Source organism: Eschrichtius robustus, chromosome 2 (genome assembly GCF_028021215.1).
Source record: "Eschrichtius robustus isolate mEscRob2 chromosome 2, mEscRob2.pri, whole genome shotgun sequence".
Classification (NCBI taxonomy): domain Eukaryota; kingdom Metazoa; phylum Chordata; class Mammalia; order Artiodactyla; family Eschrichtiidae; genus Eschrichtius; species Eschrichtius robustus.
The window spans coordinates 162,869,236-162,884,930 of NC_090825.1; the positions used below are offsets into that span (position 1 = coordinate 162,869,236).

General features: G+C 52.6%; 1 protein-coding gene across 2 annotated transcripts; it reads left to right on the forward strand.

The window, feature by feature from the left end:
- The first annotated feature begins 444 nt into the window (after window positions 1–444).
- On the forward strand, window positions 445–12,840 carry SH3BP5L (SH3 binding domain protein 5 like). 2 transcript variants are annotated; one of them, XM_068536575.1, is made up of 7 exons: window positions 445–524; window positions 984–1,597; window positions 6,657–6,719; window positions 6,889–7,017; window positions 8,601–8,762; window positions 10,235–10,408; window positions 10,975–12,840. In XM_068536575.1, the coding sequence occupies exons 2-7, from the start codon at window positions 1,415–1,417 to the stop codon at window positions 11,419–11,421; spliced, it is 1,158 nt and encodes a 385-aa protein (XP_068392676.1). In that variant the 5' UTR covers window positions 445–524; window positions 984–1,414; the 3' UTR covers window positions 11,422–12,840. The 2 variants fall into 2 exon arrangements, with proteins under 2 accessions (XP_068392676.1, XP_068392675.1); XM_068536574.1 differs by having other exon boundaries at window positions 450–534.
- Window positions 12,841–15,695: the final 2,855 nt, after the last annotated feature.

Genomic DNA, 15,695 nt, shown 5'->3' on the forward strand with positions numbered 1-15,695 from the left:
GCTACGGCGGGAAGCTCACAAGCCCACAAGCCCACTTCTGACTTCCTGGGCAAGGCCGGAAGTGGCTTTGGGTGTAACCAGAACCCAGCGCCGTAAAGTAAGATGGCAGCAATCTCTTTGAGGCGATTGTCCAATCTCCGTTTTATTTCTAGCACTTCCTTACTCACCAGGGATTCTCGACTTCCATTACCCGCCCTAGTTTTTCTCAGCACAACCCTCTCATATTTCAACGTCATTTATCAGTTGTGGAGGATGGGCCGGAGGCAACGTAAGGTGAGCGTCAGAGCGGTGAGGCACCATTTTGTACGGAAACCGAAGGCCGGGCGGGGATGAGTGCTGGGGAATCCAGATGTGGCCTGGTTAGCGGGCGAGCGTGAGGGGGAGGGGCGAGAGGGCAGGAGGGCGTTGCTACGGGATGATGTATTTCCGCTTCCTCGCGGCCTCGTAGTACTTGGTTGGACCGGCTTGTTGCGGGGAGGGCGGGGGAAGATTGTTCGCAGTGGAGAAGGTCCGCGCAAGGGAAGGTAAACTGAGGTAATGCCGAGAAGAGGGGGGCCTTTGCGCCCGGCTGCGTAGGAGGCCTGGGGCTAGGGTCCTTGGGATTTAGGAAGAGCGGGGTTGGAGATGGGAGGCTCGGATTGTCCACAGGGTTAGAGAGAGAAGAGGAGGTGGGGTGGGGCTGGGGGTTACAAGGTGATTTGCAAGGCTGGGCGGGGGTGGAATGGGGCGGCCAGAACAGAAGCGGGGAGGGTTGGGGGAGACGGTGGAGAGGATGAGAGTGCGGAGGGAAGTCTGGAAGGCGCTGGTGGGGGAGGGGCTGGGGCCCGAGAGCCTGGAACGCGGGAAAGAAGTTGAGGGGGTTGGTCGGAATGTGGGGGTGTGGGAGGAAGGGAGCGGAGTTCTTGGGAGGCTGAGGGGTTGGAAGGGGCTGGTGGCCGACGTTCAAATGCTGACCATGTACTTGGCCTTTGTTTCCCCTGCAGCTCCCCAGAGACTCTCATCCAGCAGCCTCTGCTCAGGCCCAGCCTTCTCTCTCCAGTTGCCACCACAGCCTGGAGGCGCCTGCCTCCGCCCTCCCGAATGGTGCTCCTCCTCGCAGGCCTCGGCCCAGGATCCAGGCCCCCTTTGCCTCCTACCTCGGAGCTATCGCTCCGGGTCTCTTCTGGTGGACTCCCCGTGACGGGGAGGGAAGGACTTTTGCACATACAAGGCTATAGCTCTTGGGACCCCACCGGCAACTTGAATCTCGGCCTCTAACCGAGTGTAAGGTTCTTCCTGTGCCCTCTTTTTCCACCCTTTGAGAAGAGAAACCCTTCTTCTTGACACCCAGAGCCCAGGAAGCCCCAAGCTGGGGCCCTGGTCCCAGCATGTCAGTCCTCTTTTTTGCATAGGGCTGTGCCCTCTCCCTGTCAGCATGGCTGAACTCAGGCAGGCTCCAGGGGGGCGGGAGACCCCACAGGGGGAGCTGCGGCCTGAGGTTGTAGAGGATGAAGTCCCACGGAGCCCAGTTGCAGAGGAGCCTGGAGGAGGTGGAAGCAACAGCAGTGAAGCCAAATTGTCCCCAAGAGAAGAAGAAGAACTGGATCCTAGAATACAGGTGAGAAGACTGAGCTGGGGGAGAGATAGGGAGATTAGTTTCCAGCTTTTCTGAAGAGCTGTCAGGTAAATGAGGGGTTAGACTTACTCTTTTCCCAGTGCACGGGCAGGAAAGGAAAACAAGTTTGTCAGCAAATCATTGCAATGTAGTGTGACAAGTGCGAAAAGAGTTGTGTGCGGTGGGAGTACAGAGAGAGGCCCGGCCTGAGTGCCTGGGGTGTGTTGCTGAAGGCTTCACTGATGAAGTGAAGTGACAAATTGGCAGTAGATGCAGGAAGCACACTTTAGGTCAGCAGAGAGTAGAACTGTTGTTTCTTTTCCAAATAAGCAAAGGGGCTGTTGGCTCAGAGATGCAGCATGAGTGGGATGTGAGATAAGATGGCTTTGAGATCGGGAGGCAGTTTTGAATCTTTTCCTCTCTCCCGCTTTCTCATCAGTGCCTCCCAGGGACATTCATATTTGTGAGAGGTGAGACCTTTCATGTCTTATAAAGGTGGCATCAGGCTTAGGCCTGTAAGGAAATCTGATGTGTTCAGAACGTTGTATCAGTTGTGGTCAATCCTTAATAATACAGATTTCTAGCTCTGAGGATGCTGGGTCAGTCAAATGAATGGAAGAGCTGATTTGTTGCCTTGGAGCATTTACAGGCTACTTGGTAGAAGGGCAGAAGTTTGTGAAGGAGACCTCAGAGCAGTGGGGGAGGAGGGCAGGCACCATGTATAGTAGATGCATGGCCAAATGAGGCTGGATCTCAGTGTTTCTGGGCAGTGGCAGGGAAGGGCTTCCTGGAGAAGCTGTTTGGACAGGTGAGGGCCAGGGTGCTCCTGTGTGCTTGGGGCCTGAGTCTGCCATTTGGTATGGTAGCATCTCCAAGATTCTGATGTGGAAGTGACTCACACCTTTGTAGGTGAGCAAGAGCATCCTGGGGCTCTCATTCCTGGGCTTCTCTGTCAACAGACCTTTATTGGATTACTTCAGTGAGTCAAGGAGATTTCAAAGCTGGTCCTAGCATCTTTCCTGCTCTCTCTTGGTGGGGTTTCCCAGGATGTGTGTGGAGAACCCGTGTCTGTGCTTACAGTGGAGCAGTAATGAGGCATTTGTTTACTGGCATGAGTCAGTAATTTATTTCTGCTGTGTTTCATGGGCATTGTATTGAGAACAGCTCAATTTCTCCTGCTAGTTCTATATAGATTTGTTGTCCACTGAGGAAACAAGTTGTGAGAAAAGCGTTGCGCTGAGATTCAAGCAGCCTCTGGCCGGATGATTTGTGATTTTCATGTAAGTTATGTAATCTTTCCAAGCCTCAGTTTCTTCATCTGTAAAGTGAAGGGTCGGTCTAGCTGATTTGCTCAACTCATTTCTGCTCTGCTCTGACATAGTGCTATGATTCTTTTCTTTCACAAACTCTTTTGCCTGTCTTTGATGAAAGTTCGTAGGTTGTGCTTTGGGAAAGAGACCTCTGTCTGTTTGTCAGGGAGGAGGGCCTGGCTGATGTCCTTCATACACCCCTCTGCAACATTCCTTGCCCCCCTCCAGAGGAGAATCCACTGCAGTTTCTTTGCTCAGTCGCTCCTGTGTATTTTCCCATTGCCTACGCAGGCAAAGGTGGTAGTATGAAAAGGCAGCTTTCATGTTGTGCTGTCCAGTAAAGTAGCCACTAGTTGCTTGTGGATACTTAAATCAGTTAGGAATAAATAAAAATTAAAAATGCAGTTCCCCAGGTGCTGTTGGCAGTTGCAGATGTAGAACATTTCCATCATCATAGGACAGTTCTATAGTATGAGCTCTGTGAGGGTTGGAGAATACTGAGCAGAAGTAAGATTCACCTCGCCTTCAGTGAGCTTGCGGTGTTACTGGAGCAAGAGGGGCAGGCGGACCTTAGCCTGTCTCGCTAAACTGGGAGGCACGTTGTGGAATGTTGTGGGCTACGTAGGGAGGCAAGGTCATGTTGTAGAGGCCTCCCTCGCTGATGAAGCTGGGCCAGTGCTCTGACCTCAGCAGGCATTCAGCATCTTCTTGCCATGTGGGAGAGGCAGCTTGGTGTGAGGGGTACCTTTCCTGGAGGAGGCTGGTGGCATTCAGACCTTCTGGGTTTGGGCCCTTCTGGATGAGAAAGACATTGGGGTATGTGTCTTTTGAGTTTCTTTTTAGTGTTGACAGTGTACAAGATCATGTTATCCTGATACTATATTTCAGCACTTTGAATGGATCAGTGCATTCAGTCCATCAGAGCCTAGCAGGGAACTTTAAAAGCACCCATTCCTGAGCTGTGCCCAGATATGTGAATTCTCCTTCTGGGTGGGGCGAGAAGTGGTTCTAATTGTGGCCTGTGAGAGTCCACTGATCCAAGGATATCCCAAAGGTGGAGACCCTATTCAGGTATTTTCTCAACTCCCAGAAATGGTCCCTTAGAGCAAGGCTCTTTCTGATGTGGGGAGTGGGGATTCTTGGCAGGCAGGCAGCTTGTGCCTCCTTGTCTGGTGGGATCCTTCTGGAAGTTGGAGGGGAGCCAGGTAGAGGCCAGCTCTAGGCCTGCGTGGAGTGTGCTGCCCCCCCAGGGAAGTCCGCTGGATGTGTCTCTGTGTCTTGACCTCAGCATACTTCTCTGAGGCCTCCAGGCTGGTCCTCAGCTTTCTGAGAGAGACAGGGTCCCAGTGGCGGGAAGGAATAAAGGAGGGTTGTACTAGGATGGGCCTGGGTCTCCTCTCCTATGACTTTTCTCAGCCCCCTTTGTGACGGGCACAGTCTTTCCTCAGGTAAGTAGATGTGTTCACTCACCTGCTCCTCCTCAGAGTGACTTTGCAATCTCTGCGTCGTCCGACGTGTCGGTTTAGCTTTCCCTGGGCAGTCATTTTTACCTTATTTCTGAGTCTTTGGGTCATGTATCACCCTGGCCCTGCTGACTGACTGTGGGCTTGAGTGTTTTTCTTTTTAATTGAGATATAGTTGATTTATAATATTATGTAAGTTTCAGGTGTACAACATAGTGATTCACAGTTTATGAGATTATACTCCATTTTGGGCTTGAGTGTTTTAATGGCTTGCACAAGTTGGGCAGGAGCATCTGTAGCCCGAGCGCAGCGCCCGTGCCTTTGACTCAGTGGCCTGGCATCCTGGGAATGCGCCCGGTGTGCTCTGGGGAGGTCGCCCTCCCTGCTGGCTGCAGGCTCACTGGTGGATGATGTACGCTGACTCAGACTTCATCCTCCTTGAATTCCATTTCAGCTGGGTGCCAGGAGTCCCCTGGTGGAGCTGGCCAAATGGAATGTGTTGCCGGCGGCCCAAAACAGAGCCCTGGCTGCTTGTTGGCTTCCTGCTCTGCTTTGCCCTGGGTCTGCCTCAGCCGGGCTGCCCCCATCCCCCACCCCCTTGCCCACCTTGCCCACCTTGCCCACCTTGCCCTCCAGCCTGCTCTGCTCCCCAGTCTCTTTGTCCTGTTAGAAAGAGCTTTGTGACTCCGCAGGGAAGACCTCAGAGTCAACAGGAGGCCTTTTTTTAAATTGCTGGAGGCCTTCTTTTAAATTGCTGGAGGTGCTTCGTGGATATGAGTTTCTGTATAGAAGGACATGCCTGCTTCTGTGGGCCAATAGCCAGAGCCTGTCACATTCCTGGATTTGTTATATGTTTCTTTCTTTGTGTTCTACCTTATACTGTAATTAGAGCACATAACTTGGTTTCTTAGATTCTTACTTGCTGACTCAAATTTTTTAGGGCTTGAGATGGGGTATAGAAATAGAAGGACTAATGGGGGATCACACACTGGGTTGTTGGAAGGGCCGAATGAGGTGTGAGAGCAGTGTCGCTCACTACCAAGTGCAGGTTGTGTCTGGGCCATGGGCAGCAAGCAGACACCATGCTGGCTACTGCTGGCCTGTCCAGGGGCTGCAGGGCTCCTGGAGGAGGATCCTGTAGCCGAGCATCAGGCATCTCTCTGGGTATTGCTCCTCCTCAAGAGTGTCATTGGCTCCCTGGACCCCAGGAACTTGACCAAGGGGAGGGGAGGATACTCAAGGCCAGCACCCTCCCTGCTCTCTGCCGCTGAAAGGCCTGGGTGGCTTGCTTCTTTTGCCAGCCCTGGGACCAGTGAGGCGTTCAAGCCAGCGTGTCTGGTGACTTCTTCCTGAGCCTCTCCCTCCCTCCCACAGGATCTACCTGGGGTCCTGTCACCACTGCCCAAGCAGGCCTAGAGGCCTCTTGAACCATGCGTTCTTCTCTAATCTTGACCTTAATTGTCCACGAAGCCCTAATGATTTTGCATCCTGTATTTCCCTGGGATCTGCCCTCTCCTCTCCCACCTGGAGAACTACAGACAGCCTCCACTTGTGTCTCCCTGGCCCCTCCAAGCTTTCCCTACGTTGCCCAGCTCTGCCTTCCTAAACCACCAAGTGGCATTAGTCTCTGAGGGGTTCCCCCTGCCATTGGGAGAAGTCCTAGTATCCTGTCCCTGTGCCCCAGCCTCTCTGGCTTCTCACCCAATAATCTGCCTGCCCCGGGCCCCTGCTCTCCTTTTGATTCCCAGCCCCTACCATGCCCACCCCTCACGTGGCTCCTCACACCACTGGGGGCCTGTTGCTTACTTACTGGGCCGGAGCTGCCCCCTCTTTGTGTTCTGAATTCTCCGGTCTCATGGTGCTGAACTGTGATAAGTGTGTAGTAAAAGTATGCTGAGTGAGTGGCCCAGGGGGGTTGTTCTCTCTGGGACAGAGACCGTTAGCTCTGAAGGAGACTCCTCCTGGCTGGAGTACGAGGAGGAGGTGGTGCAGTCTGGTGGAGAGAGCACAGGCTTGTTGCCACTTTGCTGTGTGCACAGGAGTTTTCCATACTCTGAACCTCAATTTTCTCATCTTTAAAATGGGGGGTTAGAGGCGGAATTGTGAGGATTCCAGGAGGCTATATATGATTCTGTCTCTGACAGGAGGCATTTGACAGTGACCTCCTGCTCCATTTCTTCGCTTCCCTGGTTGGCTGGGCTTTCCCTCTGTGCACTGTGCTCCTGCCCTGCCTGGTTCATGTGAGGCTGCTTGCTTCCCCTGCTCTAACTTTCTGCCCCTCTCTGGCAGGAGGAGCTGGAACATCTGAACCAGGCCAGCGAGGAGATCAACCAGGTGGAGCTGCAGCTGGATGTGAGTGTTGCTCCTTTTCCTCACACTCTTGGGCTGTTTCCAAAGGTGTCTTCATCATTTTCCCTCCTCTTTCAGTACAGTAGCAGGGGAAGAGGCATGTATGGAAAACAAGAGGGGCTGGGACCCACACGCATGCCTCCCTCTGCCCATGTCCCTATCCTTTTGCCAGGAGGCCAGGACCACCTACCGGAGGATCCTGCAGGAGTCAGCAAGGAAGCTCAACACGCAGGGCTCCCACTTGGGGAGCTGCATCGAGAAGGCCCGGCCCTACTATGAGGCTCGGCGGCTGGCTAAGGAGGTATGACCCACATTCTGGGGTAGGGGGCCGCATGCAGAGCCTGCCCCTGTACTCTTCTATCTCTGTATGGGGTGTGAGACAGATCACCATTCTTCTCCTCTTCTGTTCCCCTTGGTTCATGTCTCTCTTTTCTTTGTTTTCTCCTCCACTTCTTTACCCATTTCCTTCTTTTTAAATTTTTCTTTGCACAAATAATGTGGGCTCACCATTGGAAGGCTGTAATTGTAACCTCAAACTATAAAACAAGGTAGGAGAAGAAAACCGATATTTCCCCAAATCCAACCACGTGCATGTTTCATGATTTTTGTACCTGGGATTTGTTTAGTCAAGTATGGTAAGGTGACAGACACAGAGACAGCTGCCTTCAAAGAAGAATTTATTACTTACAGTTCCTAAGAGAAAAGGAGCTGCCACATCATGCAGGGCTACATGGGGAAGTACTACATGGGGAATGGGTGAGGAGGCAGAAAATGTGAGGGGAAAGCTTGGCTTAGAGCTTTTATTGTAGAGCCTTTATTGTGGTTTTCATGGGAAGGAATGGGTAGGGCAGGGTAGGCAACTTTAAGCCAGTTTAAGATTGGCTAGTTTGAATAATTGAGGCAGGTTCTGGGCTATAGGGGTGGTCTCTAGTTTTCTGGTACCTGGCCCTTCAGTGATTTAGGGCAGGGGAAATACTGGCTTGCTGTGTGATAGATGGGCTTTGGATTGGTTGATTTGCATATGAAAAGTGTGCTCACATTCCTAGGAGTGTGTCTCTAGGAATTAGCCAACCCTAGGAGAGCCAGCAAGGCCTCCAAGATATCAAAGCATCATAAAATACAGAAAATAAAAAACGTGATTAATATAGCACAAATAATTCCTTAAATTTTATTTTTGGATATATCAAAGCATCATAAAACATAGAAAATAAAAAACGTGATTAATATAGCACAAATAATTCCTTAAATTTTTTTTTTTGTATATATCCTGCCAATATGGGATCACATATGTACGATTTTTATTCCTTTATTATATTAGGACATGGTTCCATGTCAAGGAATACCCATACATGCCATTATTTTTAAGGGCTTCTTAATATTTCTTTATATTAGATGTACTATTATTCGTTTAACCAGTTCTCTGTAACTGAAAACTTAGGTTTGTTTCCAGTTTTTTGTTTGGTAAATATGGTTGTGATGAATACCTCCAAGCACTTGTCTGGTTATTTCATTCCGATTACCTGCTGGATTGGAGTTGATGGTCTCAACCGTCAACTAACCATCTTCCAACTAAAGGTTGTGGATTTTTCTTTGTTCTCCCTAGGGCAAAAGGCCAGCAGCCTTCGAGAGTGCTGGATTTTACACACTCACCCTCCACTGGCAGTATCCTTCTTTTTCTACATATATTTCTTCTCTGAGCTATATCCTTGCAACATATTCTTCATAGAATTTTACTTCCTCAGCATTTATTCTTAGTGCAGTTTGGGAAGTGAAGCCAACATTGCAGTGGGCCTTCCTCCTTCTCTTGCCCTTGCCCAGGGCGGGTCTCCATGGGCAGCCAGGGGTCCTTTGAGGCTCCCTATCCTGATGGTCCTTTCCCCCCAGGCCCAGCAGGAGACACAGAAGGCAGCACTGCGGTATGAGAGGGCTGTGAGCATGCACAACGCTGCCCGGGAGATGGTGTTTGTGGCTGAGCAGGGCGTCATGGCTGACAAGAACCGGCTGGACCCCACGTGGCAGGAGATGCTCAACCACGCCACCTGCAAGGTGAGCCAGGCAGTGCCAGTAGGTCCCTCCTGCCGGTTCCTGTACTTCCTTTCCTTTCCCTGCATCCTGTCACCTTCCTTATTAATCCTTTCTCTCCTCCACTCCAGACTTCCCTCCCTTTTGATTCTGTTTCAGGCAAAATCTGGTCCTTGCTCTCTGCCCTGTTTGGCCTCCAGTGTGTCCCATATACACTTCCTTCTGACTTAGAATGTCTTTCTGGGCTCTTCTTGAACCTTTGCCTCCAGATGTGGGACTAACCCAAATAGTTCATTCCTGCTGATTGCTCTGGATTCAACACTCTTTTGTTATGTTTAGCTGTGACCCCTTGCTTCTGTTTGCTGAATGTTCTCCCTTTCTTGCTTTTGAGCTCTGCCAGTGTACCTTGGTTTCTGAAGTACAATTTGTGTACTATTTCCAAGCTACTCTGGCTACCGGGGAGCGGGAGGATCCCTGGCATCAGCTCTAGTCTGCCACCTTCACCTTGTAAAGGGCAAGTGTCTTAGTCTATTAGGGCTGTTACAATAAAATAACAGACTGGGTGGTTTACACAACAGATGTTTATTTTTCACAGTTCTGGAGGCTAGGAAGTTCAAGATCAAGGCATAGGCAGATTTGGTGTCTGCAGCGGACCTGCTTCCTGGTTCCCGGATGGCCAGCTGTCTTTTCACTGTGTTCTCACATAGCCGAAGGGGCTAGGGAGCTCTCCAAGGCCTCTTTTATAAGGAAACTAATTCCATTTGTGAGAGCTCCCCCCTCTTGACCCAATCATCTCTCAGAGGGCCCACCTTCGGGGTTAGGATTTCAACATAAGAATTTTGGGGGGACAGAAGCATTTAGTCTGTAGCAGTAAGTGTCAGCTCCTGAGGAGCAGTCATGTCTTGAGGTTCTTTGTGTGCTCCTTAGTCCAGGCCCAGGGCCTCACGCAGAGCAGGAGCTCCACTTCCACGCTGGAACTCACACAGAGGAGAGAGCATGACACCGAGGGAGGGGTTGTTGAAACTGTGTGTAGGCGGGGTCAGCCCCTTGGTCCTGGTAGATGAGGTGGCTGGAGCCCTTGCCTGCTACCTGCTCAGGCACAGAAACCTGGAGAACTCAGTGCAGAGCTGTGGCTCCCCGCAGTGAGGCCCCTCCCTTCGCCCAGCCCAGCCCCCAGCACCGAGGGCGCTCTGAGGACCATGGCTGTGGCAGACGTGCTCACAGGCGGACATTCCCTACGTGCTCACAAGTGGTCCAGAGGGCCCCGGCACCTCTTGGTAGCAACAAAGCTGAGAGGCGGGTGGTACAGGTAACAGTCGGCAGGTACAAGGCCTCACTGTTCTCTTTTGTGTCTTGGGAGCTCAGTGCTCTCTCCCGGCTCTGCAGTGGGGGATCTCCCCCAGGGTAACATTTGGAGTGGCAGCCTGAGCAGGCTATAGGGGCAGGAGGGTGGGACCGAGTTCAGTGATGTGTGCCCTCCATCCCACCTGGGCCAGGTGAATGAGGCCGAGGAGGAGCGGCTTCGTGGTGAGCGGGAACACCAGCGGGTGACACGGCTGTGCCAGCAGGCTGAGGCTCGGGTTCAGGCCCTGCAGAAGACCCTCCGGCGGGCCATTGGCAAGAGCCGCCCCTACTTCGAGCTCAAGGCCCAGTTCAGCCAGATCCTGGAGGTAGCTGAGTGGGAGAGGGGGAGGGTGAGTGGATGGAGGATGGGGGAGGGGGCAGGCATAGAAAGGGAGGGCAGGTAGAGGGGACACCAGTCTGCTTTTCTGGGCCATCCACCAGGCCAGTGCGGTGGAACAGGTGTGCTCAGAATGACCCCGCAGGAGTGGGAGGTGGGGTTAGGGAGTGAGTGCTGGCAGAGAAGGGAAGTAAAGGAGAAAAGGTGAGAATTGGGGGAAACCAGGGAGAATGAGGCAAAGGAATCGGCCAGATAGGGAAAGGGAGCAATGGGGAGAGGAGGAAGAGCGGGTGGGAATGAAGACCTGGGAGGAAGGCCCTGGAAGGTCAGGCAGGAGCAGGGAAGGTTGCTGGGGAAGGAGGGCCCCAGGAGGAGGAGGAGTGGAGAGGGGCTGGGTGGAGCACTGCAGATGAGTGGTTGGTGGTGAGCAGAGCCGAGGGCCTGGGACGGGAGAGCCCAGCGCAGAATGCTGAGTGGACCTGACAGGACTTGGCAGCTCCAGGGGCTTCGGATAGTTGCCCAGAGGGTCACCTGACTCTGACCCTCCCTCTGCAGGAGCACAAGGCCAAGGTGACAGAGCTGGAGCAGCAGGTAGCCCAGGCCAAGACCCGCTACTCAGTCGCCCTGCGCAACCTGGAGCAGATCAGCGAGCAGATTCATGCGCGGCGCCGGGGCCAGCTCCCTCACCCCCCGGGCCAGCTGCGCTCTTCCCCAGTGGGGGCCGAGGCCGGGCCTGATGGTGGCGAGGATGGGGACAGCGGGATCATCGAGGGGGCCGAGGGCGGGGGGCTGGAGGAGGGTGTCAGCCTGGGGCCTGGCCCTGCCCCCGACACGGACACGCTGAGCCTGCTGAGCCTGCGCACTGTGGCTTCAGACCTGCAGAAGTGCGACTCCGTGGAGCACCTGCGGGGCCTCTCGGACCACACCAGTCTGGATGGCCAGGAGCTGGGTCCCCGGAGCGGGGATCGTAGCGGCCGCCACCAGCGCAGTATCAGCCTGTAGCCCTGTGCTCAGGGTGGCTGGTGCAGTCTTACAACCACTGGCCCATGGAGGGCCCTGCAGGCTCCTAGCTCCCTCTCCTCGGGTCCTCGCTTCCCCCAGAGAGGTCAGGTTGGCTGTGTCTTGAGTCTGTCCTCTTTCTCACCCTGCCCTGCCCCCCACAGCTGGCAGCTCTCTTTGCCTTACCCTTTCAGAAGGCTTATCTTTGGCTCTCACATCTCCCCTCCGCCTGCTGGCCCCTCACAGTCTGATACCGTTTGCTGGCCTCTTTTTGACTTCTTCCATCTGTCTGGTTTTTCCCCTCAGGGAAATTTGTCTAGAAGGCACAGAGATATCATCAGAGAAGGTGGGCGCTGGACCTGGGTCCTGGCATCTTGGCCCCCCCCCCAAGCTTGAGTGAATGGACGGGTGCCCCTGCCACCTCCCCATCTCCCGAGTGGTCCCGAGTGGCAGGGATGCTGCCGAGCCCTCCTAGCAGCCCAGCGCCCCAGTCCTCTGTCCCAGCCTGCCTGTGTGTAGCATGTAAGCTGCACTGTGGGGCTGTGTGCCTCTGGAAGACGCCACCCATCCCTTTAGTGCTCCCTCCTCATGACCTAAGCCACTTTGCTATGCGTGCCTCAAAGCAGGACTTGAGGGTTACTGGTGTCAGGGAAGGTGAAACCCAATCTCATCGTTGACAAAGGAGGCACCACCAACTCCAGACAGACTCCCGTGTGTGTGGTGTTTCCCCAGCTTGGCTGGGTCCTTAACATTGCCAAGGTGCTAGTGAGTCCATGTTGGGGGATGGAGATGTAGTGAGGTCCTGATGGCTGAAGCCCTTGCCATTCCTGCTGCGGAGTTAGGTTTATTTACTTTTTCTGGGTAGAGGATGCTGAACCAAATCTCAGCGTCCTCCTGCAGGGTAGAGTTGGGGAGTTTGGTGCTCAATTGCTCTCCCTCGCTCTTCCCCAAACCAAACAATACCTAGTCCACGATCCCCTGGGGGATGCTCAGGTTTGGCTGCAGAGCCTCCGCTGATGTGGGGAAGGTTTGGCCTGGGGTGAGGGAACCCGCCTTCCACCGGGAGCTGCTTCAGGTGTGTGGTGGTACTCCTGTGCTGCGTGGGGCGGGGGAAAGGTAGGGAAGCCACACTGGATCTAGGTGCCTCGGGAGCACCGATCCTCCTGTCCCACCCCAGGAGGGCTGAGAGCTGGACTCTGGACAGGATAACTTGTGCCTAGGCCTGTGTGCTGCTGCCATTGACTGGGGGAGGGGCAGGCCTTTGACTAGGAGGTGTCTCCCTGTCCCAGGGTTGAGGCAGTTTGGTCATGATGAGAACCGCCAGGTTTGAGGTGGCCATGGGGGGAGGGAAGAAGGGGGAGGATGTGGGCGTGCGTGCGTGCATGCATGTGCCTGTGTGTATGGGGGAAAAGGGTCTGCCCCTGATTTTATTTAAATAAAATAGTTTATGTAACAATAATGTTTATTGTCCCTTTTAGGGAGGGAAGAGGAGTAGGGGGTGAGGATGGAGAGTGGGGAGGAACAGGGTGAAGCGGGATGCTCTTTTGATGGGGTAGTCAGAGGAGGTCTCTTGGGAGGTGAAGGATGAGATGGATCAAACCCAGGCAATGAGAAGAGGGAAGGCTTATGGCCACAAGGCTGGGGTGAATGCGCACCAAGTCGGTGGTGCCCTGCAACCCCCTACCCTTCCAGCTTACCGGCCAAGGAGGGCTCTGCAGGGTGGAGTGGGTGTTGTCAGCCACTGGTGGTGCAGACAAGATGATGGTGCCACTCCTGGATGTGAGCATGAAGAAAGGGGAGGGACAAGTAGGGTTGTGGGATTTAGCAAATACACAGGATGCCCAGTTAAACTTGAATTTCAGATAGATGATGTTTTTGGCCCCTGCAGTGTTAAGGACATACTTAATACTAAGTTGTTTGTCATCTATCTGAAATTAAAATTTAACATAGATAAAAGGTGACTCCCAAGTCAGGGCTTGACCCGTTGGTGGGTCAGGAGGGGTTTGAGTACATTTGGACCCACTGCTTGTGAAACATCTGGTGGAATCAGGTTGGGGAAGAGATGAGAACTTCAGGAGCTGAGGAAGTGGAGAGTGAAGGCTCTCGACCAGACCTCACCACTGGTGCACCTACATTTGTAGCCAGGTGAGGAGGGAGTCAGCTAAGGGATGGAGAAGGTGCTGCCAGGGAGGAGGAGGGGGAGACCCACTGGAAACCTGGTGGGAAAAGGGTGTCCTGAAGACCTTTAAGGGGCAAGGTGAAGGCCAGGTGTTGAAGGGACAGGAGGGCAGAAGAGTGACCCTGGTGACCTCAGGTGGTAGATGGGCCATTAGGAGCCACTGTGTACCCTTTGACAAGACTGTCCAGGTGTGAGACTGCCTTTCCTGACCTGGCTTATTAATTGAGAAATAAGCAAAGTGTGATAGGGCAGATGGGTGCCAAAATACTTCCTTTATCACTGGAAAAGCGCTGTGAGTGTATGTGTGGCCTGTGTCCTTGGGCAAGTGGGCTTTCTGAGATGATTCCCCAGGGTCATACTTCCCTACCCAGTCTGTGGCAGTGTGGAACCTGTAAGGCTCCTGGTGCAAAGAAACCCCAGAAAAGAAGAGCAGGCTGTGCCCACCCAGTTTCTCCATGCAGAATCACCTACCAGAAGAGGCAATAGTGGAGAGAGAACAGGAGGGTTGGCGCTAATGGCTAACCATGGCAAATGTGCCCCCAACCCTATGGTAACAATAGTGGATTGCACTCACCCAGTGTGTCTCACGTGCCAGGCATATGCATCGACCCATTTAGTACCCATAACAATATTATGGGGTAGGTAGCACCACAGTTGCTTTTTTCCAGGTGAGAATACAGGCATAGTAGGGGTGCCCAGTCTGCCCTTAGCCTTGTAGAAGGTAATGGAGGCAGTTGGCCTCTAGAGTCTAAACTCTTCAGCCCTTGAGTGAAGCCCCTCACAGGAGCTAGAGGTGAGAAAGTAGAGGGAGTGTGTGTAGTCAACTCTTAGGAAGTTTTACTGGGAAGGGGAGCTGAGAACAGGATGGTCAAGGAATTTTAAGGTAAGCAAGAGGTGGTCAAGTTATGGGGGATGTGGAGTCTCTTCTCCCCATGTCATATGTCCTAGTGGTAATGACTTCTTTTGAGCTGTGTCCCCCTCAAGTGAGCAGCTGGGCCTCAGTCTCCCTGGCACCTAGCTCATGCCCAGCACCTAATAGATGCTCAGAAAATGTGCTTTTGCATCTCCCTTCTCCCTGCCCCGGTCCAAATCTATACCAGATTATAGGTTGTCCCTGACCTGTGATAGTTTGACTTGATTTTTTGACTTTACAAGGATGAGAAAGCAGTACACATTCAGTAGAAACCGTACTTCACATTTTGAATTTTGATCTTTTCCTGGGCTAGTGATACGAGGTACAATACTCTCTCGTGATGCTGAGCAGCGACAGCAAGCTGTAGCTCCTAGTCAGCCACACGATCACGAGGGTAAACGACTGATGCACTTGGAACCATTCTATACTCATACAGCCATTCTGTTTTTCAGTTTCAGTACAGTATTCAATAAACTACGTGAGATATTCAACACTTTATTATAAAATAGGCTTTGTGTTAGATGTTTTTGCCCAACAGTAGGTTAATGTAAGTGTTCTGAGCACATTTAAGGTAGTTTAGGCGAAGCTATGGTGTTCAGTAGGTTAGGTGTATTAAGTGCATTTTCTAAAAAATATTTATTTATTTATTTATTTGGCCGCGCCGGCTCTTAGTGGTGGCACACGGGATCTCTAGTTGCGGCATGCAAACTCTTAGTTGCAGCATGTGGGATCTAGTTCTCTGACCAGGGATTGAACCCAGGCCCCCTGCATTGGGAGTGCGGAGTCTTAGCCACTGGACCACCAGGGAAGTCCCCTAAGTGCATTTTTGACTTAGGATATTTTCAACTTATGATGGATTTGTCAGGATGTACCCCCACTGTAAGTCTAGGAAGATCTGTACTTTGTTAGTACTGCAGTTAGGAGATAAGATCTGTATCCACAGTCCTAGGAACTCCACGTCTCCAAGTGCGGTTCCCAAATTTCTCTATGCTTCAATTTTATGAGCTGTATGATGAGAAAATCTGGATGTGCTTAGCACGATGCCAGGTTGATAGCCACAATGATGCATGTTAGCAGTTCTCTGAAGCTTCAGAATGCAGTGAAGTTCATGACAGGAGGCCTCATCCCATCTTGTGCTAAACAAGGAGGCTCTTTATAAAGACCCCGCTGAGGGCTGGGTTTCCC